Consider the following 27090-nt stretch of genomic DNA (forward strand, 5'->3'; position numbering starts at 1 on the left):
GAAGATCCCCTGCCACAAGGAGAAATAGGGGTGAGATGGGTCCCTTTCTTCTTCCCGGGCACCTGGGAAAGTCTGGAGGCTGGATGACGGAGAAGAGAGGGGCAATCTCGCGAGGGAAGAGACAGGGGTCTTTTCTCGAACCGTCCTAGCCTCTGCCGGGACATTGAACATCTTGGCTCCTGGGAAATCATTTCTTCTTCTCCCTTATTTCTCCTTTCCCCCTGGCACCAACCGCATTTTCACTTATTCCATTCTGCCGTTCGCCTTGGCATGCGGGAACGGAATCGAACACGGACCCCAGTTGTTTGCTTGTTTGCTCCCTCGGAGTGTGGAATGTTTGCTCTTCCCCATTCAGCCGCTCACCCGCTCATGGCTTCGTCGGGAACAGCCTGCACAGCACCAACGGCATGTTGCGATTGGCCCCCGTCCGCCGGATGTGACCGTCCATCACAACCTTTATTCGATGGGCACCTTATCCCCGTTGTCGTAGGCAAGTGAGGGGGCGCCATCCGCCTTTACCAGCCCATCGATGGGGCGCGCGGATCGGAGGACCGAGGCAGGCCGAGTCTTGATGTTGTCATACCGTGGACCCTGTGGCTGCTCTGTTACGCCTTCCAGCCACGTTTCTCTGCCTGGTGTTCTTCTCCCGCAATTCCACGCTCTCGTGTGACCCGGCTTCGTGACCACGCGTCTTTCGCGACCGGCGGTCCGGGGGGCTGCGAGCGGGCTTCCCGAGTGATGAATTGCTGCTCCCAATTTAGCCGTTCAGCAGCCAAGACCTCATTACCCCGCGAGGCCATCGCGACCCGAACGGTCTTTTGGTCGATTCTTAACACTTTTCGTTCCCGTCCGCTTGGCCTGACATACATAAAGATGGGAGCTTGGACATTTTTCTTGTTGGTCGGCAGGTTTTTGGAATGATTGCCTGCACCGCTTTCGCACCCCTTCTTTTTATCCGACTATCCCGCATAGCCAGTTGGTTGTATCGTGCCAATCGCATCGGACGAAAACTCCTCGTTAATCGCTCAACAACTGTTGGTGGCTCAGTGTTTGCTTGCTCTTTTGCCCTGTCTAGTGCCTCACACACCGAGTTTTCTTGTATTCGAACCCTGCAACTCGCTGATTCCAGGAACCGGGACGCCGTAACGTCGAAGTGGTTGGTCCAAGTTTGTGTTGTTTGCTCTTTTCCCACCAACACCCCGCGATGACTGCGGCCGCAGCAGCTGCGCTACCGGTAGTTGATCTGCGATCATTCGACTCGGTTGAGGGACTCGCGCAGGAGCTGATGCGTGTGGGCAAGGACCCCGGCTTCTTCTATGTTGTTGGTCACGGATTGGGCGACGGCGTTGCAGCGGACATGTTTGCTCTCGCGGAAACATTTTTCGGCTCACCCCTGGAGGAGAAGTTGCGCTTCGCTAATGGGAGCGGTGACCTGGTGAGTTCTTGACGTGTTGGTGGTCTGGAGTACCTGTGCAGGCGGGATGCGCGGACTGGGATGGATGCAATCCGGGGCCATGGTTAAAAGTCGCTGACCGGTGTTGTCTCGCTAGGGTTACACGGGAATGAGGGAAGAGACGTAGGTTGCATGAACGATCCCCCTTGTAGACCGCGTCATGTGCTGAGACGTTGCGTTGGGAACAGGCTGTCTGGGGCAGGACCTGGAGATGTCAAGGAGTCGTTCTATCTATCAGATCCCGGGCGGACGAATCAAATACTCCCCGCGCCGTTGGAAGCTAAGCGAGAGAAGATGGCCGCCTTCTTCGCCGGCTGCGACGAGTTGGCCAAGACACTGTTGGAAGCACTGGCTGTTGGGTTGGGTGTGAGTTGCAACCAACTGATGGGAACAGAAATGCGCGCGATGCTGAACATTTTGCGCAGATGCCCAGAGACTTCCTGTCCAAGGCCCACACCGGTGAAAGTTGTCGCATGCGACTCATCAACTATCCCCCGGCGTCCCAGCTATCGTTCCCTGAATCCGCGCCGCCGCCAGAGTCACCGAAGCCTGATGACATCCGCGCGGGGGCACACTCAGACTACGGCTCGCTTACGCTGCTCTTCCGCCAAGCGTCCGACCAAGGGGGGTTGCAGGTGCAACGGCATGGCGCATGGATGGATGTGCCGTGCCTTCCCGACACTATTGTGGTTAACATCGGGGATGCGCTCGAGTTCTGGACAGCGGGGAGGTTGCGGTCGACGGTGCATCGGGTGGCGTTTCCGAGGTCTGCGAGCGAGAATGTGGGCAGGCTGAGTATACCTGTTTTCATACAGCCTGACCGCCATGTGCTGTTGGAACCGATCAAAGGTAAGGGACAGCCAGTCACGGATGAGAGCGTTGTCGACCCGGAGTTTCTGGATGTTCTGAAGAGAAAGGGATACGAGAGCGCCAAGCCCGTCACGAGCTGGGAGCATCTCGAGAGGAGGATAAGGGCTACATACGGAAAGACATGAATGCACGAGAATGGTGTGGGAAGGGAATAGCGCGTCATAGCAGTGTGGTTGACTTTCGAAGTGTTGGATTTGCAGAGAGGATACCCAATCCCGTAATATGTTTACCCAGTCATTATGCACATATTTGCATGGTCCTCAGTATATGCAGCAGTCATTGGCTCGTTGTACCGCACAGAACAGCGTTCATATGCCAGCTCAAGACTTTCTTGGATCGAACACGAGGTTGAGCGGTCCAACTGTCAATGTTCCAGTATCCTTGTTATCCGCCAGAAACTTCTCCCCGGTCTGACCTTGCGCATATCGCAGGTTATACTTGTGCACCACCGCACTGACTACGAAGCGAGTCTCAAGGAGGCCCAGCTGTTTGCCGATACAGACATCATGCCCTTTCTTTGGTTAGCCAGTTGACTTATGGACCAATATTTGCAAACGAGACCAGGTACCTGTAGAGAATGGAACGTATACCGCGGGGTTCTTGACAAGTTCTGGTCGGTCAATCCAGCGCTCTGGAATAAACTCATCGGGGCTCTCAAAGAAGCGAGCATCTGCGTCAAATGACGGTTAGTATCACTTCAGTCATTTTTCAATAATTCATGGGTACCTACCTCGGTATTGTGTGTACGAAGGCACAAACGCAATTGTGTTTCCAGGAAGCCAGACATCGTCAACTTGCAGACCCTCAGGTGGCGTCATCCTCTGGACACCAGAGGGCACCGGTGGATGGAGGCGCAAAGACTCGTCGATGCAAGCTTGGAGATATCGCAGCCTGGCCAAAGGCGCATGCTCCGGTCTGTCATGCTCACGGAAATATGCGTCGATTTCCTCTTGTAGCTTCTTGTACTCCCGTGGATGACGTGCCAACTCCATGAAGAGGCACGATAACACAGCAGCAACCGTGTCACTGCCATTATGTGTCAGTCATAGGCAGTCAAGGTAGTTTACATCAGCATTGGATAACAACATACCTGCCAGCAACGGTGATGAGGATGCAGTCGCCATAGAGATTCAACATATCCTGGAACGAATGTTCCTTCTTCGACTCATAGTCTTCAAGGACCCATGTGAAGATATCTGGGCTCTCGGGCTTGTTCTGAATGCGCTGCTGCACCTGCTGCGAAATCCAACCCTTGAACCTTCTCAGTTCGGCGTTCCACAGGGACATCTGGCGGTAAATCGGCAACGCCCACATGGCGTGCGTGAAACGGCCCACAGCTAGGGTCTCGTTGTGCAGCCCGTCCATGTAAAAGTGCGCAACGCCGTCTTCGAGCATGCGGAAACCATGGCCGAGAGAGAACTCGCCCATGACGTCGAAGCTGTAGAAGTTGAACCAGAGAGATGCATTGAATCGGGTGCCCGCGCTCGCTTCGATGCCGGCGAGGAGTTGGTTGGTGTACTTGAGTACTCGGGGCTCGTAGTCGCGCAAAGCTAGATGGGTTAGTTCATGTTAAGCTGTGATAGCTGGAGAACGCAACCTTTCGAGGTGAAGCCATACTCCCATGCCTTTCGCCGTCGTGAATGCGCCTCCTTATCTCTGACCATTTGCATCGAGACCATGGGATGGAGCAGGTTGTACCACGGGCCCTTGTAACAATCTGTCTCGAGAAAGACCGCGTTGATGGCACCTGGCTTATTGATCGAAAGTTCCGTCGGGCCTAGGGACGTTTGAGCATCATGCCGTTATTTGTGGACTGAGTGGTCTCTTACCAACTCTGACAACGTCTCCGTACTTCTCGTGAAGCTTCTTGACATCTTCATGAAGGTGCATCCGATTCCAAATCCTGGCTGTTACATACAGGTTCGAGAATTTCGCCAGGAACGGGCCGGGGAACCTATTTAACCGATGGAGGAACCCACGATACACCACCATACTTGTGTGAATGCCAAAAACAAGAGTCGCGAAGAGCATGCTCACCGCTTTGGACGCATCCGCCAATCCAACCGACTCGATAGGCTGTGCGATCCAGGGAGCGACCAGTGGCACGGCCATAGTCGTTCCCACTGTTACAAGGAATGTCGACAAGAACGTGACAATGATCTTCTGGGCGGCCAGATCCCATTCACCATGCCGGAAAACAAAGACATGTAAGAGGGTGCCAATGGTAAAGGAGAGCCCGAGGGCCTCCGGAGTTCGGAAAACGTCGCTCGCTAACATCGTGTCACCATTTCCACCGAGAAACTTGTCGGGACATGGCAGAAGGCGTGTCGGGCGATGGAGACAGAGAATTGATATATCCTCACTTCATTCGTCTGAAGTTTGCATGATTCTGTCTTCATCAGGCAACCCCAGCATGTTTCCCCAACTCCGCCGTACTCCCCCATCTCGCATGAAAGTCAAAGTTTCGTCATCCACTGCTTAAGAGCGGATGATTGAACCAAGAGTCTATAGGCTGCATGTTGGAAGAATGCTAATACGAAGTTTGCTAATCACCTGTTCGGTCGTTCAAGCATCTCGTGTATGGATGTCAATATGAATGATGGCGCATACGTTTACAGACACTGACATCAGGGCCTCAAAGATTTCCTGTAAAGTAGCAAATTTGATCTCAGTCGGAGGTCCGGGGGGCATCAGAATTGATCGGAGTTCCGATCATTGATCGAGGATAGAAAGCCTCTCAACTCATGAGTAGGATATTCGTTCTGCTTTCGGTATTTACCATGGGCCGAAGATCAATTCCCCTACACTGTGCATGCATTGAATAGTGCCCAAGTACCTGGCGAGCTTGACGTACGCCTTTTGGGAGGTATCTGCGCGACAAGCTTGAAATCATCTTGAGCGTCAACCATCCCGAAGGTCTCGAAACCCCAACATTTAAGGCCTGCTCAAAGCCGATGATCAGCAAAGTATCCCGGCTGTCGTTTGATGGACAGATTCCGTCATGCATACTACGTCTTCATTAATCTTTTTGTTCTTGATTCGGTAAACATCCATAGAACCTAGACCTGAGGAGTGGGTACGTCAAATTGGGAAGTTTTCGCCTCCAGAGCTCAAGACAACATGCAAATCTCCCCAGCAATTTGGGAATCTCTATGACTTCCCCCTACATTGCAACATACCAAGTGACTGGTCTATTCCGAATTTTCACTTGTATCGGCTAAGCGTATTTCACCCTCCGTCTAGTGATATTTGCTTAGGCTTGAGTCGAACACCGGATGCTCTGGACATCTTGAGCACTCTTTATGAAAGCTTGTGCTGTGGAGATATACACTTCGTGAAGCAAGGATGATGCGGGGAGTTCCAGTGTTCCCCAACTTCCGAGCCAATTTTAGCTCGCCAGGCGTTGCCGAAATTGCAGACCACGCTAACAGCCTCTTCACCCAGGGCGAATGGGGCGATACGAGATCTCAAGATGGTACTTAGGCGAAGCGATGCCCTTTCTAAGCTCATCTTCGAAGGCCGATGACTTCCCTCCACCAAAACTACAACAACATTCTCACGATGCGATCTTCCAGCTTTGCCCGCAACGTTGCGTTGCTGGTTGCAACCATCGCAAACCCTGTATTCGGCCTTCCTGTCGCCAACAACACAGAAGTTGCGCAAAGAGTCGAATGGAGGAGTCTGTCGGATTCAGCAAAGGCGGATTACATCAAGGCCGTAAAATGTCTCGATAGCCTGCCATCAAAACTTGGTCTCGAAACTTCGCGCTACAACGACTTCCCCTACGTCCACGCGCATCTCAACATTCAGAGTGAGTAGAGACCTCAGTTGTCATCCATCAACCGCGTCGTCCGTGCGTTGCGACTGACTCGAAGACAGTTCACTTTGTTGCCCAATTCCTCCCATGGCACCGATACTTTGTCCACATCTACGAGACTGCTTTGAGGGACGAATGCAGTTACACTGGTCCCATGACTTACTGGGACTGGACCTTGGACTCCGAGGACATGTCGAAGAGCCCCGTCTTTTCGACCGATGCCACCACAGGCTTCGGCGGCAATGGACTCAACGGCGGCTTTACGTCGCCATCTCGCCCGAACCCGTTGACGATGTGCGTGACCGACGGTGCATTCGCCAACTTCACTGTTCCGTACTTCGATACAACACCACGGGCACACTGCTTGAACCGCGGATTCAACGACGGCATTGGGGTGGACAACGGCAAGTTCCAGGGCAAGGCCTACTCCCCTGCGAGGATTTCCGAAATCACCGAGACTTCTGGCAACTTTTCGCAGTTCGCGACAGCGTTGGAGAACGGGCCTCATGGCGCTATTCACAATTCGGTGGGCGGAGACCTGATCCCCTCAACATCTCCAAATGGTAAGCATCCACATAAATGAAAACTCCTCGGTTGATTTCGTTAGCTGACTGTTTGGAAGACCCGCTCTTCTTCCTTCACCATGTGCAGATTGATAGACTTTGGTGGCTGTGGCAGCAGGAGGCGCCTGAGAGCCGCACGCAAGACTTCTCGGGCATAAGGATTTTGGAGACTGGTCAGGTGGACGAGAGGCCGGCAACTTTGAGCGACAATATGCCTATGTTGGGTCTTGCGCCAGATATTGCTATTCAGCAGGTTATGTCAACAAACAATGCCTCGTTGCAGTACAAGTACTAGACGAGACGTCAAGGTAAACCAGTGGCTCGTGGGCGTCATTCCAGCGGTGAAATAGACGAAGTAGCTCACTATAATTCAGTGCTATTCATTCCATGATGTCCTATGTCTTGTGCACTTGTAAGCCAAATTCAATCAGGTGTCTTTATTGGGCATGCGGTCTATTATAGCGTGCGGTATATCTCAGCACGCCGTTGGTTGTCATGCGCTGCTGATGAATATTACCCCGCTTTGTGCTAAGGTCGAGCAGCTGTCGAGGGGAAGATATTTACGTTGTCAAGTTAATTTTTCGAGACGCAGTATCACAACGCTTTGTTTCGTGTCTGTCCTAGGTGCTCAAGGCCATCAAGCCTCTCCATCGCTACTACGTGCAATATCATATGCGACATTTGCCGAGATGGGATAGAGGCGAATGTGCCGAAGGGTGTTTGGGGGGAGGAGCGCGGTACCCTAGTCATCTGGGATCATCACTTGACTTGCAGCACTTTGAAAGCATCAGTCGAGGCAGGGTGCTATATTTGCAACCGAATCTGGATTTGTCTCGCCCCGGAACACCAGACATATATCGTTGACTTAGCAAAGCAAACCCAAGCTCTTGGCGTGGACAAGCTGAGCCTTGAGAATGAAGAAAGCTCTCATGATTCAAATGCTGTCACCCAAATGCAGCTCTGGTGGCATTTGGATAATCGCTATGAGAATTTCGAGACCATGACTGCTTCTATTAACTTGCAGCGGACCTATCCGTCGAGCACGCTCGCGACCAAATATCAATGGAGCAATATTGGTAACTTTCTCATCCATCCTCACAGCGGTAATTTCAAACCCATCTATCCGTACGGATGAAATAAGCATAAGCTCACATACTCACTGAAAAATCCTTGCAGATGGCGAATTACGCACACCTCGACCCCTCGCCGAAATTACTTCATCTAAAGACGCCTTACCACAGGCTAAGAACTGGTGCGACGAATGCGTACAAGGCCACACCCGGTGTCGTGCTTCAGGGACGAATGCAACTTGGTATCCCACCCGTCTAGTGGACTTTGGATTACCAGAAACTTCATGGTCTCATTTCCGTTTAGTACAGCCCAGCAAGGAACACCTTACTGGGCCCTACATGACGCTAAGTCATTGTTGGGGACAGGCGGATTGTCTGAAGTTGACTACAGACAACTTAACTGAGCTGTCTGGCTGGCTATCGGTTACAACCCTTCCATAGCTATACCGAGAGGCATGAGACGTAGCAAGACTATTGGGAGTGAGATATCTGTGGATAGACTCTCTCTGCATCATCCAAGATGGAGACAAAACGTCGGACTGGCGTCATGAATCCACTCTCATGGATAAAGTTTACTCAGCAGCCTTTTGCAACATCTCAGCGTCGATGGCTCCTGATGCGCATCATTCTCTTTTCCATGATCGCAAAACTGAAGTTTACATGTGGCAAACTGTCCAACTCAAGCGACGGGGGCAAACTTCAGTCTACCGCATCGTGGATGAAGACACATGGCGAACAGACGTGCATGACGCGCTGGTCAACAAAAGAGCCTGGGTACTTCAGGAGCGCTTACTTTCTTGAAGAATACTTCATTTTGGAAAAAGGCAAATTTCGTGGGAGTGCCACGAGAAAAGTTCGGCTGAGTTTTACCCAGAGGATGTCCCACGGACGATCCTTTGTCAAGTCAATCCATCTCCACGTCAACTAAGCCAATTCGATGAGAAGCTTGTAACATTATAAGAGTCCGATCCTGCATACACTTATGTGCTATGCGCCTGGGAAGACATAGTCTCCACTTACAGCGGTAGCAGACTTTCATTTTCTGCCGACAGAATGGTTGCCCTTTCAGCCGTTGCGAAGAAAATGGCACAAGTGTTGAACGACGAATATGTAGCGGAAAGTGGCATCGCACTCTGAAGCAGGAAATGCTTTGGTCCGTCCGAGATTCAGTACAGATTTCGACTTGTCCTGAGTCTTCCTACCGGGCCCCAAGTTGGTCATGTGCGGCCGCAGATCGTTCAGTGTTTTCGTCTGGGCGGGCGGTGTATCCTACGGATTTTTTCATCGGCATCGAGGATTACCACTTGGATTACGTTACGGAAGAAGTGACTGGGCTTCTGAAAGGCGGCTGGATTCGCTTATGGGGCGCTCTGAAACCCTTGCGTCTTACCCGAACCCAGAGAACGGACGAGCTCAATGAACTGAACTGGGAAGCCACGATCAACATAACGAAATATCAAACAGATGGGACGGCTATGTCCGTAGCCTTGGACTTTTCACCAGGACTTCGAATTTCAGAACACTGAGTCGTTGCTCTACTGCATTCCGTGCGCCTTGGAGGAGACCCAGGGGTCCAAGATCATGCTTATTGAGATACAAGATCGAAGTCGGGGCATATTTCGTCGAATTGGCATGATTACACATCTTGACGAGGAAAGTCGAGAGTAGATCCTGGGGCCCTGCGACGATGAACACAGTTTTCCTTGTGAAGAATACAGAAGTGGTAAACATCTGATACGAATCATCTAATGAGTCACGGTCATTATTAGTCCCATCTGGTTTACCCTTTCCAGCAACAAACACGGATCCGTTGTAAAACCAAAGGCAAAGTTTCGTCTATCCGCTGAAGAATACTCTTCATCAGCGCAGGAAAACTCATCTTCCAAGTCTCATAGTCATTCCGTTTAAAGTTCTACCGATATCATAGGTAGTTTTTTACATCACAGGAGAGATTTGTCATGGATGTACGTACTGAGCTTCAAGCCTCAGGGACACGGACATTGCTTCCCAGTTCCACTAAAGGAGTAGGACACCATTGGTAATTGAAACCCTCTTGCTCTCTAAACAACCTCGCCTTTGACGACTTGTCTCTTGCCATACAGTCAATTTCCCACAATTCGACGTCATGTCACACAGAAATGCCACAATTTTGTTTGACAATGTCGTTTTGTGCCTGGGCTATGAATGTTACCTATCTTAAGGGGACACCAACAACATTGGCTCAAAGCCACCAAAAGGAAAATTCGTGGTGCGTGGGGTTTCTGGCGTCGTAACGACAAGCAAAGAGAAGACTCCCGCACATGAGGCACTGCTTGAAGGATGGTGCAAGAGAGACTGGACCTCCGGGTATGGAAATCAATGCATCATTGGATCCCTCTCCGTCACTCAAAGTGGATGCTTAGAGAATGACCAACAGATTTCACAGGCCTAGAAGAAGGGAAAGGTTGGTGTCAGTCCCTGCATCGCTTTATCGCAATGGCCAGAAGTCATTTCCAAGCGATGACTGGATTGACCGACTGACTGGTATCAATGATAAAGTGTAACGAGAAGTGGTCGAATTATTAAATTTTCTGTTTGATCGAGACGTACCAGAGCCTGAGCGTACTAAAACGAAGGGCTTCATTTAGAGTTGTCCCCGGCTGGCAATTGCGGGTATTGAAGGCATTTTAGCGCGCAATACAAACGGCAGACGCCTGGGATCAGCCCGTGTTAACCTGAAAGAGCCTGGGGCACCAGTCAAGCCGGCATGTGTCGCCATCACACCCCCGCGAGCACGACATCGACGAAAATCTTTCGTGCATTCCTCTTCCTCACTGGCTGGGCTTTTGGCGATGCAATGAGCTGCCTCAAAGACTCACTGGGTCTTACCCCAAGTCTGGAGGTCACTCCACATTGCCTGCGATGTTTCGGGGGTTCTCCAAAGTCTACAGGGCCCTAGAAGTCGCCAAGAGTCTTGGGTCGTAAACAATCTGTGAAGCCTATCCCTCCGGTCCATCCCTCGAAGCTACATCTAGTGACCTTCCCCAACAGGAAGGACTTTCTCAGGCAGATTCATGAATTTTATCGTGTCCTCGCCGCTGCCCAGGCGCCCAGCCTGCTGACGCCCTCTTGGCGCAGTCGCCCGTCTGGCTCATCTCACTGCAACCGGGCCATTCAACGGCCATCTGGCATTCCTGTCTTCTCGAGGATGAAAACTCGCTGGACGCCATCATCCTCACGAGCTTGCCGGCATCTATGGCGATTCAGCTTCAAAGAGGCAGCTCAAGAGAAATCATCAGCTCTTCTCACACCCCCAAGCCCATGTGCCACCTCGCGTCAATACCCTGGACGCACATCTGGAGCTCTGATCCCTGCCGCTGCATCCTTCTGGAAAAACGCCGAACCCATGATTTTAAAATTTGGTGCCCGTGTGGAGTATGGATGTTGGCGATGAGGCTATTTTGTGGCGTCCTGCCACCTGGTTCGTCAAATCAAAGTTCGAACGGGTTCGCAAGCCTCCTGGGGCTCACACGGGACAGCTCTCGCTGATTATGTTGCCTATCATCAAGGTTACTCCCATCCTCATGGTCCTCATGGTAGCAGGCAGCGAGTCGTTTGTACCCTTGCGTGACGTTGCAATGCAATGACGTGCGGGGCATTGGAGGTCTGCACGGGATAAGATCAACCCTTCCACCGCCTGTCTCGGGTTGCGATGCAGCAGCAAGTAGATGCAGGGCTGGGCACATATATAGCTCCTAGCTCCCCCGTCGGTGACCTCCCTGCCTCAGCTCAAAACTTTATCTGTCCGACCCCCCCTCGAGGAAGCTTCTTAGCTTCGCATCCCCACGAGTCGATCTTGGCAACTTCAGATGATGGACATCGCCCGACGGGACGACGAGATGAGCGGACCGCTCAAGCACGACCACTATGTTGGTGAGAGTCGGCACGATGTACAACGCGACGACAACTCGACGGAGGTTGGGGTCGTCAAGGACCAGCAGACGTTCGCCTACTCCGAAGAGCGGAAGATTGGTGTCACGGGTGCTGTCTTTCTCATTCTGAATAAGATGATTGGAACCGGAAGTTAGTACCACTAGGAACTTAACTCATCTAGCAAGGCATGTTGACATATTCGAATAGTTTTCTCGACGCCATCGGGCATATTCCAGTCTACTGGTTCCGTCGGCGTTTGCCTCATGCTCTGGCTCATCGGTGGTATCCTCACATTCTGTGGTCTATCAGTGTTCCTTGAATTCGGCCTTGCGATTCCACGATCTGGCGGAGAAAAGAACTATCTCGAGCGGGCATACAAGCATCCCAAATACCTTGCGACCTGTGTTCTCGCAGCTCAGATGATCCTTCTCGGCTTCTCATCTGGAAATGCCCTCGCTTTCGGAAGATACATTCTCTTCGCTTCCGGGTCAACAGCTCCCGATGGTTGGATCGCCCGTGCAATCGGTATTGCCGGCGCGACGTTTGCTGTCGGCATCCACGCCATCACCCCTAAATGGGGCGTCCGTCTGTTCAACGTACTGGGTGTCTTCAAAGTTGCAGTCCTGATCTTTATCGTCTTTTCCGGGTTCGCTGCTCTTGCTGGTCGCCGTCGAGTTCCTGACCCTCGCAACTTCGACAATGCCTTCCGCATCGAGGACGGAGATGGATACGGCAATGGTGGTGTCTACGGATATGCGACTGCGTTGCTGCGCATCATCTACAGCTACAAGGGTTGGGAGAATGCCAACTATGTCGTCGGCGAGCTGAAGAACCCACGCAAGACCCTGGCTATCGCTGCCCCCATCGCAATCGGTGGTGTCACAATCCTATACGTCCTTGCCAATGGTGAGTTGGCCAAGTAAGCTATCCGTTGGTATTGAGTTGCTAATGTGGTGGGAAATCATAGTTGCCTATTTTGCTGCTATTCCAAAGACTGAGTTGGCTAATGCCGAAGTCATTGTCGCCGGTGTCTTCTTCCGTAACGTGTTTGGCAACAGCGCTGGCGCTCGGGCTCTCCCGGCCTTCGTCGCCATCAGCAATTTGGGCAATGTGCTTGCGGTGAGCTTCGCCCACGCTCGTCTCAACCAGGAGCTTGCCAAGGAAGGTCTCCTGCCTTTCAGTCGATTCTGGGCGTCCAACAAGCCTTTCAATGCTCCTGCTGCGTCTGTACGTATCGCCAGTCTCCGTAGCCATGTCACTATGACCACATGTTAACCACCAGGCCCAACTCAGCTTTTTCTTCACTGGATTGTGACTGTTATTGTGCTAGTAGCGCCTCCTGCTGGGCCAGCTTACAATTTCATCACTGACCTGTACGTTTATCCGGGAGCATGGATTAACGGCTTCGTCGGAATGTAAGTTACTTCGGCTCAAGCTATTTTAAATGACTACTAACATGTGCCCAGCGGTCTGCTGTACCTCCAGTGGAACAAGAAAGAGAATTGGGCCTCGCCATGGCACACGTATTTCCCCATTACTATTCTCTACGTGTTGGTCAATTTCTTTCTTTGCATTGTCCCCTTCATCCCGCCCAATGGATCCTGGACCGCAGACGGATACCCGTACTTTGTATTCCCGATCGTCGGCGTTGGGGTGCTGCTTCTGGGAGCTCTTTACTGGTTGTGCTGGACCAAAATCTGGCCAGCCTTCGGCGGATATAAAATCGTGGCCGAAAGAACATATGATGAAGCGGGCAACGAAGTTATCCGCTACAAGAAGATCAGCACGAAAGGATTGTCCGGCCCTATGGAATAACCGACGACAATGGCAAGTAATCTTTGCTGAGCAAAAGAATCACAATAATCGAAAACTAGTTTAGGTAATAATATTGATTGTTGATATCATATGCGAACGCATGCAATCAAACGCTCTGCTAATAGTATATATTGGTTACATTCCTACTCAAGCCTCTCACGCTCCAAACCCTCGGTGTCACCGGGCTCACGGTAGGTTCCAGACGGCTTCGCAGAACGAGTGCGCTCGTCAATGATGTTGTCCTTATCAATGGCCTCCTTGTCATCACGCTCTGATATCGGTCAGTCAAACCTAATAGAATCGAAATCGGCGAACTTACCCAGTTGCTGATCCGAATCAGCGGTTTGCGGGTCAATGGGGTCCTCAACCTTGGCATCATCGGCCTGGACTCTGATCGGCTCGCCGCGCTGGGGCTGGCGGGAGACGTACTCGTTGTCCTGGACGTCACCGGTGGGGGCCTCGTTGGAAGACATGGTTTATGATTATTGAAAAAGGATTCGAGTATTAGATTTTGAAATTTTGATGAAGTGTTGGTGATGTTATTTCTTTGATGATGTAGACAATTAATGCAACCTTGGGGACTTCACTTCCCTTCATATACAGAATCCAGCTGTGATATCAGCATGCTAGCCTTACTGCATTGAGTTGAAAACACCATCAACCAAGTCATTGATATCATCGTCGGCGCGACCAGTCTATGACGCTGTCATTTACGCGAAGAAACGCGCATCAACGCGCCCGCGCTCAGTCCCTCCAGTCCCGTTGCAGCTGTCAGTGAATGGGTCCCGTCCCCGCGATGCCCAAAGCCGCTGCCGCTAGCGGCGCCACATTCAGACAAGCAACGCCAGATTGACCCAGCGACCAAGCCGAAAATGCATACCCCTTGTTCCTAATTTCAGCCTTTTGAATCTCAATCAGCGATCGTCCCTGATCAAGGGGCTAAGACCCGATTGGACAATGGCTCGGAGTCATGATGTCCGGACCTGTCTGGATCGGCAGATCGAGCTCCAACCCCTGACTCATCTCGGTGAGCTCATGAGCTTGAGTCAGCACACCGACCAGAGTAGCTCTCACCGAGATGGTCTCCGGCATTGAGTTCGGTGTGACATCATTCCGTGTTTCGACTGATTTTTGCGTAGGGCGGGTGAGCGGGCCGCATCATATTGACGTTTGCCATCGCCCCAGCACGCCTCAGCTTTGTCTCGAAACAGCAACGATCTGCACCCGTTTACATCACCCTCCTCTGAGAATAAGCAAGTTTAATCTTGCCGAGACGGGTACCCATTGCCAGCTCAAAGTTGCCTGAGCTCTTGGTGCTTTACATGCAAAATGCCTTATCAAAGCGGAGTAACGCTTCTTCTCTCATGTAGGCAGCCTAGTTTTTCCTTTTCACACAGAAATTGAACGATCTCCTCATCATCCATTTCCATCGCTCATGACCAAGCACTTCATTGTCGCACAATCGTGTCCTTCCCCGCTCCCCTGCGATCCGATCGGACACTGGTTTCTTTGATGCAAAAAGTCGAGACGTCACTCCCCTGAACTACGAGGACCAAGCAAAACGGGCTCATCGCTAGCTCTCCCCATCGATCGTGCAGCCTTTCCTCTTCCGGTCTCCTCACGAGACTTGGCACATCCCCTCTCCTTTCACGCCCACGTGGACCGCTCGACGCCGCGGTCCGCTCGCGCGAATCAGCCATGCCGTCACGGAACTCGGATCGTCACCACCGCGACCGCGCGACCTATGAGGACGACGACCCCTACTACGACGACTACTCCTATGAGCGCCCGCGTGCATCACGCCGAGTGTCGCGGAGCGCACATGAGCTAGACTCCGCTGAGGCGGGGCGCTCGCACCGGCGCCGCGGCCGCACCTACGACGACGAAATCAGCCCTGTCCGACCGAAGACCCGCGCCCGCTCGCTTGACCAGAGGCCACCTCGTCGCCGGAACGACAGCTTCGACTCGTACGATGACTACTCTGACAGCGAAGATGATCGACGTCGACGACGCAACAGGAGCCGCGGTCGGGGCCACGGTAGTAGCCGCCGGAAAGACAGCAAGGTCTCCGCAGCATCGACATCCCGGTCTAGATTGCAGAGACGAGAGTCGGACAAGGCGCACATCATACAAGCTGCTGCGAGCGCTGCCGTTGTCGCTGGTGCTGCCGAGGCATGGCGGATGAGGAAGGACAAGTCATCATGGCAGAAGAAGGGGATGAGGATGGCGACGGCTGCAGCAGGTGCAGGTGCCATCGCGGCGTTCAAGGACGACAATCCAAAGGACTATGGTAAGAAGGACGCAGTCGGGGCAACGATTGGAGGGTTGCTGATGAATCAATTTGCCAAAGGGATGTTAAAAAAATAATGACGACACATAGAGGAAGGCACATAGGCATGCATGCGACAAGGAAGTTTTCTGGCATTATGATCATAAATTTACGACTACATAGAATCGTCTAGACGACGAGTATGACATACCAGGAGTTAGGAAAGGAGATAACCGTACAAATGAGTTGTCGGGGTGCGTTAGAAAGGAATGGACAAGCATCGTTGAGATTGATTCCAGGTCTAGACCTGCCAATTGGACGCGTTTTAATACTAAGTGTCGTTTCATGCAGGAAGTGTAAGATTTGACTTTATTGCTTTGCTATGTAGTGGGGTATCATGATCCAATTTTCCCACTCATGAACGGATTTAGAATCAGTAGGTACGAGCCGAAAAGTGCCAGGTTATCACGCCTAAGAACTTTACCAGACTTATGAGCTCCTTCTTCGTCACTCGTGCCTGTACCGCTCTGCGACTCTCCCTGCTCCGCCCATATCTCTGGCATTCCAAAATCGGGTTCCTCCTCTTCCGCGTCTGCATCTTCGTCTTCATCTTCATATTCAGTCGGGGTCTCTTCTGAGTATGAGGGCGCGGTTGGAGACTGTGTGAGATCTTCAAACTTGGTTCCATGCTCAACCTCAATAATCTTCCTCGCGGCCGCAATTAGCACGTCCTTTTCCCACAAATTCTCTCTAGGTAGTGCGAAAATCGACATCAACCTGATAAGCTCCAGTCTCATTTCGAGATCGCAACAGGTTGTCACTAGGAAGAACAGATTGGCCCCGAACCCGGTCTCGAATACAAATGGAGGCGATACTGGGTCCGAGAAAGGCCCTTCGTGTGGAATCTGAGACTCCAACCATGATAGTTGCTTGAGTACTCGGTCAAAGTTGTCCACCGATCTTTCATAACCCGATTCGGGATCATCAAACGCAATATTGAGCCATATCCGGCAGCACTCGTAGCGGGTCAACAAAAAGCACCGGTACATCTTGAGTCCGTACTCCGCGCCGTATTTGCAGTGTTTGGCAACCAAGGCATCCAGCTCTGTCATTTTTGGGTCGAAGTCGCTGAACAGCTTCAGCCACGTATTCAACAATCGGCTGATCGTGGATTTGTCGGTAAAGTGTTGAGAAAAGACAGAAATCTTCTTTTGGGGCTCAAACATGCCAGACGCAGTTTTTGGTAGTGAATGAGACTTTCGACTTGAGCGCATAATTCTTGTTGTGTGGTTGAAGATTCCATCGAGCATCTCTTGTGCTTCGGAGAAGGTTGAAAACGTAGTTGGTATCGGTCCCGCCAAGTCTGAAATATCGGAAAATTCGGAATTCTCGTCGCTAAAGAAAAACGCAAACTCGTTAAGTCGTCGGAAAATGGGTAAAAGATGCTGTTGAGTCCAATCATGCTGGGGCGAGGTCTTCAAGATTTCGACGCCATGCGTACAGTGCCTTAATGCCGCCTCTCTGTCCCCGCGTATGAACTCTATACAGACAAACAGTACGCATACAAGAAGTACGACTGATTCTTTATGCTCTGATTTGATGTCTTTGAGCCCGTGAATGGCGTTGTTGTAGTGCTTCAGAGCTATTGTCTGGTCGTCGAAACGTATCTTCGCATTAGACTCGGGCGTATAATAAGATTGTTGAAATAAGTCGCTAATTGAGATAACTGCGTGTCTTACAGCCGGCTCGAACGCACTGAACTGTAACACAATATTGGTCCAGAAGTAGGGATCCGCGGTGCCAGACATCAACGGACCCGCTGTCTCGCAAAAGAACTGCAGCGCATGGCCCTCACTTGATGAGTTCGCTCCAGGAAAGACATGGTGTGGCTGGTGCAGGGTGAGTGTAGTCGCATCACGCGATCCAACCGGGTCTCGCACATCGATCTTCAGTAGGTAACCGTCACAGACTCGGCCTGTCTTGATGCAGCGAACGCAGGACGGCTTGCCTTCGTCACACTTGACTTTCCGGGCCCTAACTATCTTGTCAGACGGTTGCGCTTGGCAAAAGAGAGACGAGTCACGAGCATGGCACGGTTCTTTTTCTTTCTCCCACCGGCGGGGTCCTCTCGTACTTACTTGCAGGTGATGCACCCAGTCCTGACTTTCCGGTTCCCCTTGCGGGCCATACTTTTTTTCGTTTCTTTTCATCAACCCAGGCTCTTCCGCATTTGAAACGAAGGTCAGGCTCGGACTTTTCTGCAAGCGTATCCAGAGTCCGAGCTTTCTGGGTGTGGTTTTTAACCTGGCGCGAGACTCGCTAGGGGCTTGATTGGCGACTGTTGCGCGGAAAGGTTGCGGGAAGAGGAGAACTTGCTCGGACTCGGGCGGGACCCAAAAGACAACACACGATCGCAGAGAGATCCACGCGTGCCAACTTTGATTGGTTTGGGCGGGGCTTACAAGGATTGATGCGAGCCGGCCAATCTGGACTCGTGATGTGGGCAGGACCCCTGATTGTTTGTAAGGATTTGGCGTGAGCTAGCCGCCGATGCACCGTTGGGGACAACCAACACCGCTTTTCAAGCCGGTGACAATCAGCTCACTAAGCCTGTTTTTGGTGTTGGCGATGGGGCAAGTCCACAGACAGGCTGCCTTTGAGGGGATATCAGGAGGCAAGTTGCTATTTCTTCCACAGGATTGGCCCCCATCATTGTTTTACCAACCGACTCTTGTTACTTGTGGGAGGCTCACAAATATGGCCTCGAATATGAGAGGTTCGTCAAGCTTACGTGAGATGAGCATCGATCTTTTAGGCAGACACATAAGGGCAATGAGCTACAAACCGAAGTTCCGGTTTAGTCACGAAACTGCAAAGAATAGCTGAGGAGCCGGGACATATAAGGAAGACTTTCAACTGCATTGAAAGTCTAGACAACACATGATTTTACTCTCTGACTGTTTTGATAATGTTGTTCAGAAGAGAAGACTCTGAAAATAAGCGTCTTTATCGAAGCCTCGGCATCGTTGATGGCTGTTCTCGCAGCAATGGTCTGAGCGTTACACGGCATTATAGTGTCTTCATCTTAGATCATCATCATCCGTCAGCGGTGTTACCTATCAATGTTGTCGCGCTTATGCGGCATACCGAGTTCATGAAAACTAAATGTAATGAGGTTTCCCAGGTTATTCTTAAAATTTAGATCCTGTTTTTAAGGATTCTTGAATCTCCGTGAACAGATGCTGGTTGTCCGTTACCTTTCAAGATTACATGTTCGGTCTTTGGTCTGCATGACAATGAGTTGACATTCAAAGTTGGCGTTACTTATGTGCTCAATTAGAGAATCAACACTATAACACCTACACCACCCAGTCAAATACATTGGTTGTCTCAAAATTCGTATGAACATCTTTATGTGCCAAATCCATACAGCAATTTCCGTATATCGACCCATCTCGAATATGACCAACGGGCACGTGCACTCTGAGTCAAAAGGCTGGATCAACTGTCTTCAACCTAGTCGCGAATGTTGTCATATTCAAGAAAAGCCCTCTTCCTTGGATCGCACAATGCCTGATTGAGCAATTGGGCCCGTTTCTAAAATATCAGCAGGATGTCCTCAACCAAGCCACCTGTTTAATTCGGCATGTTTAACATTGGTATGAACTTTTGTGAAAGCAACTCTCAGGTCACCGCAAGGCCGTGTCACTACCAACAACTTTCTGCTCAGGTTCAATCACGATATCGGCGCTGCCGATTCCTCCGAACTCCAGCCCGAACAATCACCTCGGAGCTCGGCCAGCGGTGATCGGATCAGCCCTGGGGAGTCGCCCGAGCTGAGCTTATTTGGTGGAGGACTGCTCCCCCAAGCCTTTCCTTGAGAGGTTCGAGCGAGGCATTTCTTACTGGTTCGCATCGCGCGGAACACGAGCTAACCCACGCTCGTAGGGATGCTGCCTGCATACGATGCTCCATAGCCGTTGATTAGATGATCTGATAACCTTTGAAGATTGAACCCTTGCCCGGTGAAGTTAGATGAGTCTTTTTCAACGACCTGCCCCATTGGGGCAAAATAAGCAGACCGTTGGTCATTGCCAAGACTCGGGAGTTGTATCCCGCTTGGCTTCTCATGAGCAGCAATGCTACATGCCGGTTACCGGCGCCATGGCCCATAAAAGTGTAATTAATGAAGAGGAGATTAAGCATCGCGACCTCGTGAGAGTGGGTGCGCCTTCACGATGCAGGGCACTGCGAAAACGAACAACGATGCTACCAAGCGCAATAAATAGCAACTCAAGGCCTTGCCGTCTTGGCTTTCGCTTCGCCTAAACCGTTAAACCAACATTCGAGGTTCCGAGATCAATCGTCAATTCCATCGATCTCATCCAGGTTACCGGCAATGGCTCGATGGTACAACATCGCGCAAGCGCTCCTTCTCGCTGGCGCACTCAATCCGGCAGCGGCCGAAAAGAGCAGCTTTGCCGGCCGCCGGAATCGCCTGACCACTCCGGCGTCCGAAGCCGCTTCTGGCCGGTACATAGTTGAGCTACAAGCCTCAACCGGCCCGAACGCCAGACAAGATGCCAGAGTCGCAGACTCTGTTGTCGACCACATCACATCCCTGGGATACGGCGCCAAGGTGAAGGACGATTTTTCTGCCATCTCCGGTCGCTTCAAGGGTGTCTCGGTGGAGATTACGAATGACAAGTCCACCGGCGCTCTAGATGACATCAAGAGTATCCCCGGTGTGGCTGGCGCTTGGCCTGTGTATCCTATCACCCTGGACGCGTCCTTTGAAGTTACCACAGGCTCGCAGAAATGGAACCCGCATATCGCCACGCGCGTTGATGAGCTTCACGAGCGCAACATTACTGGCGCAGGCCAGCGCGTCTGCGTCGTCGACAGTGGTGTAGACATTTCTCATCCAGCTTTGGTCGGCAAAGTTGCTGGCGGCAAGAACCTGATCGAGACCAACTCAACTGAGCTCACCGACTGCGCCGGCCACGGAACCTTCGTCTCTTCCGTCATTGCGGCATCGCATAAGGACTTCTCTGGCGTTGCTCCTGACTCGGAAATCTACATGTACAAGGTCTTTGGTTGCGAGGACTCAACCTCCAACGACATGGTTCTCAAGGGTATGCTTGCTGCCGATTCGGACGACTGCGACATTATTTCGGTGTCCATTGGAAGCAATACTGGCTATGCCAACTCCGTTCTCTCCCGCGTCGCGAGCGAGATTGCTCAGGACAGACTCATCATCATCGCTGCCGGTAACTCGGGTGAGATGGGGCCGTACTTTGCCAGCTCTCCTGCTGCAGGCCGCGGTATTGTCTCGGTTGGGTCTGTTGAGGCTTCACAGACTCTTGGATGGCCAGCGATGCTTGTATCTTCCAGCGGTCAATCGTTGAACATTTCATATGTCAGACCCGATGGCACCAAGTTCAATCAGACAGTCGATGTCCCTATCGTTCCAGACAGCGGCGACTCTTGCAACATCGCTGGCTCTGGGTCTGAAGACACGGCCGTGCTGGCTAAGCGCGGTGTATGCCCTCCTGCAAGCTCATACTCTTCCATCGCAAGCGGCGGCTTCGGGTTCGGCATCCTCTTCGACTCGTACAAGCAGGGCGCTTATTACATGTCTGACGTGACCCCCTGGTCCGACACACTCAAGTTGATGGCAGTGACGACTTCCTCCGTCGGTGACTGGGCTTCGACGCAGATTGGAAAGAACTACACTCTTCGTCTTCAGATTCAAGCAGACGCCCAGCCCGCGGCATTCGCTGCAGAGGTTCCCAGTTCCGGCCAGATCTCGAGCTACACATCCTGGGGCCCAACATACGAGAATGGCTTTTCGCCCATCATCTCAGCCCCCGGAGGTGTCGTTTATGGCGCGTTCCCCGACAACCGGTATTCCATCTCTTCGGGAACCTCATTTGCGACGCCTTACATCTCTGGCGTTGCAGCCTTGTGGTTTGCGCATGCGAAGAAAGATCGCGCCGAGTTCGTCCGCCGCTTGACCTCGACTGCCGTGGCTCTTCCTGCCTTTGACAACGGCGACGCCCGTGTCGTGGCGGAGATTGCCTCTCTTGCTCAGCAAGGTGCTGGTCTCATCGATGCTTCCAAGCTGTTTGACAGCACTACGGTCTTGCTTTCTGAGCCCACCCTCTCATTGAATGATACCGACAACCGTGTCACAACGCATACCATTCGCATCCAGAACACCGGGCCCGAGGAAGTGACTTATAACGTCACTCACATCCCGGCATCTACAGTTGCCTCCAGAAACTCGATCTGGTACCCCAACGTATACTATCCGCCTCTCCTGTCCGCAACCGGCTCACTTGCGGATGCAAAGACCGTAACCGTCCCTGCTGGAGCTACTCAGGAGATCGAGGTCACCCTGTCTGCCCCATCTCTCGATGCCGACAGCGGCGCACTTTGGAGTGGCAAAATCCTCTTGGCAGGCTCTAATAACGACCTGATTACCGTTCCTTACATCGGCGTCGAAGCTTCGACGTACAACTGGACCCCGCTCCACCATGGCCCAGAGTCGTACCGATATGATGATTCTAACGGTGACCTGCTTCCGATCGACTATCAAGGGCGGGCCTATCGCCCAGCCGAGGGCGAGTCACCGGAGACCTACTTCGCCTTCAGATACGGTACATACGAGTTCTCGGTGGACTTGGTCGGCGTGGATTGGACCACAGAACAGTCCTCGTACCCACCTCAGCATGGTTCCGGATCCAAAGCTTGGCTTGGGTCTGTCAGATCCCAACCCGTTGTTCCCGGCGGGTACATGGACTTCCCCATGAGGGAGGTTGTCCGCTTCAACCAGGGTAGCTTCGTTACCTTCCGTGCATTCGCTAACGGAACTGACATCCCCTCGGGCCGCTACCGAATTTTCACGCGTGCTCTGCGCATCTTTGGAGACGCGTCCAACCCGAAGGACTGGCAGCTCTTCCTCTCGGACCCGTTCTCGATCCAGCTTGGCAACGATCCCATTCCTGGTCAGAATGCCACTTTCACCACGAGACAGCCTTCGGCAACTGCGCCTGCTACGGCAACCTCCACGGGTGCCCCCGCTACAACATCTGCAGTCGCTACGACCGTTCCCATCTCCGTTCCAGGCCCTACCACCACTCTCACCGCCACTGCCACGCCAACGGGTCTATCAGGTGCTTTCACTTCTCTCAAGCTTCAGCGCCTCCGCGAAGACACTCCGTTCATCACCGATCCCGAGGCTTGGATGGAACTCCACGTTCAGATTTCCCTTCCCAGTCCAGTTGCAGCAGACTCGGTCCTGACCTTCGCCGTTCCCGCTGAGATCACCGACATCGCCGAGGGCGACCAGCTGTCCGCATCTGGTGCTCAGGCAGGATCCACCTCTTTCGACGCCGAAACCCGCCTGTATACTATCGCCCTCGCCGACTGGACCACTTGGAACAGGAACATGGTCGGCGACTTCTTCCTCATGTGCCGCTTCACGCCGGCGTTTGCCGCCTCGATGAAGCAAGGCACATATGTGGTTGAGTTCCCGACTGTTGACAAGGTCCATCAGGCCACAGTGTACTACACAGCTGTGGACAGATCAACTATCTACGACCGACTGGTGACATCGCCCTATGACGGTGCCAGCTTGTTCACGGTCGAGGCCGAGATATCCGCCTCCCTGGGCCCATGGGACTATGTTCGTGTGGAGTCGTCCCACTCCAGCGACTTGGACGGTTTCGTCTGTGACAACTCTAGCGTCATTGTCGGGCACGAGTTTGACGCCGAAAATCGTATCACGAGTTTCACCGATGTTTCTGCCGAAGCCGTGGAGGTTTGCAACGTGAAGAACTTCCGAGCCGTGTACAACCAGACCCTGACCGGCGATGATGTTCTGCGTTTGACAATGGGAAGCATTCAGGGCGACCGTCAAGCTTGGACGCTTAACCTCGTTTATCTTTTGGATATCCAATTGTCAAACGGAAGTCTGGTGTTGTATGATGCCAGGAACTGGGCGTTTGAGAAGAACCCCCGCTTGAGGAGCCAGTCCTTCAATGCATTCAGTGGCGAGCGCGCCACCTAACCACTTCTTTGATTCCGCCATATAATTACTCTGCTTCGTTGTACATATTCATCATCTTCAAGACGCAAAACAGCGTGTACATAAATACAAAATGTCGAGAACTGACATTAACTTGTTTCTTACCCAGGTTTGGTCCGAGAAATCATCAAGCAAATACTTGCCCGCAGCACCAATGTGATATGCACGATAAATGCCTTGATTTTGCCTTGAATCTATGAATGGATTGTGCCTGGCCAGTTGAGCCCATTGTCAAGGTTCAACCACTAGATTAAAGAAGTTCCACTTGCATCGCCAAGATCCAGTCAAAAAGCCTTTTGTTAGTTTTGACATGTGCTCTGGGGCTGGTCCGAGTCCGCCATCTTAAAATATCATTTACATAACAAGCTCGTAAATCAGAGTTTTAGGGTCGCATACGTGGGGGGCCCCTCGGATATGACGATCCAGTTCAGAAGTCTTGTCCCGGACCCAGACAGGGATGCTGATTATCAGATGATCTGATAAGATTAGATGGGGCGAGCCCACCGCTGGAGCCCTTTAGGTTCTCGGTCGAATAGGCCCCGCTGAATACGCTCAGCAGCCCGCTCCTTTCTGGGATGGATCGGCTGATGGCACCGTGGAGTTGCTTTGCCAAGATTCATGCCAATAGCGCGCGCGATATCGGTCGGCGCAGTTCAAGGGACGAACTTCCTGTTCTGGACTAAGTTTCTGGGCATGCCGGAGGGAGGAGTTCAGGTAGGATCGGAAGTTGTTGAAGATAAAAAGGGTTGCTTGGTAAGGGGCAGTTGAGGGAAAGTTCATTAGACATCTTCATCCAGTATCTTTCGCGCCTCACTATCCCCATCCACGACTAAACTTCCTTCTACAAATTCAAGATGCGTTTCTCCATCACCTGCGGCGTGGCTTTCGCCGCTTCCTTGGCCTCTGCCACCCCTCTTGTCACCCGCAACCAGGTCTCTTGGGACTTCCCCGAGGAAATGCTCGCCAAGCGCCAGGATGTTCCTGCGCCCGGTACTCCCGCTTACCTCTGCCACGAGAACTGCGGTAAGTGTAGTATTTGTTCACACGAAGTAGGTCTCAAACTGATCAATCTTTGCTTGCAGGTACCTCAATCACTTTGTCCCGCGAGGCTGGCTACTGTGAGAACTACCAGTGGATCGCCAGATACGACGCTTGCCTCCAGTGTGCGAATGCCCAGAACGTTTGGCAGTACTACGGCACCTCCGTCACCGCGGCGGCGGCTGCTTGCGGTTTCACTGCTGTTCCTGCCAAGCTCTAGGTCCAGCGCATTCCATTGGGATTCTTGAAGAGAACTTGTAGTATCCATGGGGATCTACGTCCATGAATGAGTTGTATGAAGGAATGCGTGCATAGTAGTTTGATTGAACATGAAAAACTGTACATAATGACATCAATAATAACAAACCGATTAATAAGAGAACCCCCGCCCAGGACCTATGAAAAAGACGTGGAAAGAAAGAAACTAGCCCTAACAGCCGAAAGCATGGGGAACATACCGTTTATGTCCTCAACTCGTCATCCGAGCTTCTTAAAGATATGCTCCTCGTTGAGTTCCCTGGACTTTGAAAGTCACCGATGTCTTTCCCCGTTGCTTCAATTTCTAGAGTGATTCCTTCCTCAGTGAATGTAGTCCCCGAAGAACTAGTCATGCTATGTGCGAGACTGTTTTGAGAAAGTGATCTGCCCAGCAACTTGACTACTGAAATCGGCAGTCCAGCTTTGCTCCGACGTGGAACCTCTCCATCAACAAATGTCACTCTGTTGCTGGGATCTCGGCCACCGGCGACTGGTTGGATGGGAGCTGATGAAGTTGTGTCGGTATTGGTCCTTAGTCTTGGACGGCCCATTGCGGGGTAACGTGATTCGAAGTCGTCAAAAATGTCCATGGCGTGTGAAAAGTAGGCTAGTCTAGGACCAGTGGGTGCGTCCTCTTCGTAATGGTTGCGCCCCCAAACATGGCCGATGAATGCCCTGGTTTCGTCGTCAATAATGGCTGCCCCGGAATCGCCCGGTATGCCGATTCCCCCAGCGTTCCACTTTTCAACGGCCAAGAGTCCTGGAGCGTTTTCGAGATACCATTCACGAGTAGTAGGCTGGTCCGGGCCCTGCTGAACAATAATCGGGGTTTCGCACACGACCGCGTACCTAAATCCGCTACTACGACCAGTACAACGGACCATTCGAAGCTTGGGGCTGATACTCATTGTTTCTGACATCGGGCTTGAGTGCGGTTCGACTTCTCTGCCATCTGGGGCATATCGAATGCAATTGTGAAGCAGCAGGCCTTCGCCTTCCAGATCACAGAAAGCCCAGTCGGTTTCTACTCTTCGTTCATCTGGTGGCACCTTCGGAGCAAACTCCTGGAAAGATCTCGAGGCTCGTTGAGTCCGATACATCCTATATCCAGAGTGTGCGCCAATTTTGGCAATGCGTACCGGAACTGTTCCCGTGGGACAGTCGATTCCTGCTGGATGCACAAGATGACACTCTGGTGCTTCTTGCTCTTCGTTGACACCTGGGGCTCCGTGAAATAGATGAAAGTTTACGAGACACCCAGTTCGGTCACCCCACTTGATTGCTGGACCGATGGTTGCTGCATATTCACCCTTTTCAAACCCAACAGAGTCACCAACCATTAGAGGTGAGTGATAACGAGCGTTACCAGGTGAAGCATACGGTTCTTCTGTTCCAGAGGTGCGCTTGACGACTCCGATGGTGAAAGATATGGTAACGTGCAGTGACCTCTCCGGCGTAAATATCTTGGAGACATTCGTTCTGAGCTCTTGATTCGTGTTGTCTGGTAGCCTTTTCCTGGTAACAACTTCCACAATTCTGAGGACACCATATTCGCCGTAGTCAGCCTGAATCGAAATATTATAGTCTGTGATGTTGCCTTTAACCATGGTCTCCTTCAAGCGCGGCAGTGCTTCATCTTCCCATATCTGATTGAAGTATTCGGATGTTCTTTCGCGCTCCTTCAGTTTGGCTCGGATAGTTGCCAGTTCTGTGGAATCTGACATTGTCGATTTGTCCAGTGGGAAGGTGGGATGCTTGGACTTTGCGAATGAGTTGTGAGATACTTCGTGCGATAGCTGGTCATTTTCTTCTTCAGGTATTCCTTCTGGTTGCGATCCTGGCTCTGTTCTTGGCATTATTGGGCCACGGAGGGACTGACGAGGAATGTGAGACTCGGACCGCGTCAGCCGGGGCATGCATACGATGGCCTGGG

General features: G+C 52.0%; 10 protein-coding genes across 10 annotated transcripts; 6 read left to right on the plus strand and 4 right to left on the minus strand.

The window, feature by feature from the left end:
* Positions 1–1204: 1204 nt before the first annotated feature.
* Positions 1205–2448, plus strand: CGCA056_v010458 (UPF0676 protein; the record flags this gene model as incomplete). The annotated part of the gene is made up of 4 exons (XM_037325705.1): positions 1205–1435; positions 1551–1576; positions 1642–1819; positions 1879–2448. 4 exons carry the CDS (start codon positions 1205–1207, stop codon positions 2446–2448), a joined length of 1005 nt encoding a protein of 334 aa, XP_037175069.1.
* Positions 2449–2643: 195 nt separating this feature from the next.
* On the minus strand, positions 2644–4600 carry FCK2-0 (Cytochrome P450 monooxygenase FCK2; the record flags this gene model as incomplete). Its single annotated transcript, XM_037325706.1, has 6 exons — positions 2644–2834; positions 2892–2993; positions 3054–3349; positions 3414–3873; positions 3921–4100; positions 4153–4600. 6 exons carry the CDS (start codon positions 4598–4600, stop codon positions 2644–2646), a joined length of 1677 nt encoding a protein of 558 aa, XP_037175068.1.
* A 1284-nt stretch (positions 4601–5884) lies between these two features.
* ustQ-2 (Tyrosinase ustQ) lies at positions 5885–6998 on the plus strand (the record flags this gene model as incomplete). The annotated part of the gene is made up of 3 exons (XM_037325707.1): positions 5885–6134; positions 6203–6703; positions 6763–6998. 3 exons carry the CDS (start codon positions 5885–5887, stop codon positions 6996–6998), a joined length of 987 nt encoding a protein of 328 aa, XP_037175659.1.
* Positions 6999–11651: 4653 nt separating this feature from the next.
* On the plus strand, positions 11652–13500 carry MUP1-1 (High-affinity methionine permease; the record flags this gene model as incomplete). The annotated part of the gene is made up of 5 exons (XM_037325708.1): positions 11652–11835; positions 11893–12591; positions 12653–12912; positions 12979–13100; positions 13152–13500. 5 exons carry the CDS (start codon positions 11652–11654, stop codon positions 13498–13500), a joined length of 1614 nt encoding a protein of 537 aa, XP_037175030.1.
* A 143-nt stretch (positions 13501–13643) lies between these two features.
* CGCA056_v010462 (uncharacterized protein) lies at positions 13644–13973 on the minus strand (the record flags this gene model as incomplete). The annotated part of the gene is made up of 2 exons (XM_037325709.1): positions 13644–13771; positions 13820–13973. The coding sequence occupies 2 exons, from the start codon at positions 13971–13973 to the stop codon at positions 13644–13646; spliced, it is 282 nt and encodes a 93-aa protein (XP_037175660.1).
* A 1225-nt stretch (positions 13974–15198) lies between these two features.
* CGCA056_v010463 (uncharacterized protein) lies at positions 15199–15867 on the plus strand (the record flags this gene model as incomplete). Its single annotated transcript, XM_037325710.1, has 1 exon — positions 15199–15867. One exon carries the CDS (start codon positions 15199–15201, stop codon positions 15865–15867), a length of 669 nt encoding a protein of 222 aa, XP_037175661.1.
* A 297-nt stretch (positions 15868–16164) lies between these two features.
* On the minus strand, positions 16165–16881 carry CGCA056_v010464 (uncharacterized protein; the record flags this gene model as incomplete). The annotated part of the gene is made up of 1 exon (XM_037325711.1): positions 16165–16881. The coding sequence occupies one exon, from the start codon at positions 16879–16881 to the stop codon at positions 16165–16167; it is 717 nt and encodes a 238-aa protein (XP_037175662.1).
* A 3287-nt stretch (positions 16882–20168) lies between these two features.
* prtP (PIII-type proteinase) lies at positions 20169–23843 on the plus strand (the record flags this gene model as incomplete). Its single annotated transcript, XM_037325712.1, has 1 exon — positions 20169–23843. The coding sequence occupies one exon, from the start codon at positions 20169–20171 to the stop codon at positions 23841–23843; it is 3675 nt and encodes a 1224-aa protein (XP_037175031.1).
* An 872-nt stretch (positions 23844–24715) lies between these two features.
* On the plus strand, positions 24716–25119 carry CGCA056_v010466 (uncharacterized protein; the record flags this gene model as incomplete). The annotated part of the gene is made up of 2 exons (XM_037325713.1): positions 24716–24884; positions 24944–25119. The coding sequence occupies 2 exons, from the start codon at positions 24716–24718 to the stop codon at positions 25117–25119; spliced, it is 345 nt and encodes a 114-aa protein (XP_037175032.1).
* Positions 25120–26181: 1062 nt separating this feature from the next.
* Positions 26182–26881, minus strand: CGCA056_v010467 (uncharacterized protein; the record flags this gene model as incomplete). The annotated part of the gene is made up of 2 exons (XM_037325714.1): positions 26182–26376; positions 26495–26881. 2 exons carry the CDS (start codon positions 26879–26881, stop codon positions 26182–26184), a joined length of 582 nt encoding a protein of 193 aa, XP_037175033.1.
* Positions 26882–27090: the final 209 nt, after the last annotated feature.

Source organism: Colletotrichum aenigma, assembly GCF_013390185.1.
Source record: "Colletotrichum aenigma strain Cg56 chromosome Unknown KSG_Cg56_contig07, whole genome shotgun sequence".
NCBI classification, from domain to species: Eukaryota; Fungi; Ascomycota; class Sordariomycetes; order Glomerellales; family Glomerellaceae; genus Colletotrichum; species Colletotrichum aenigma.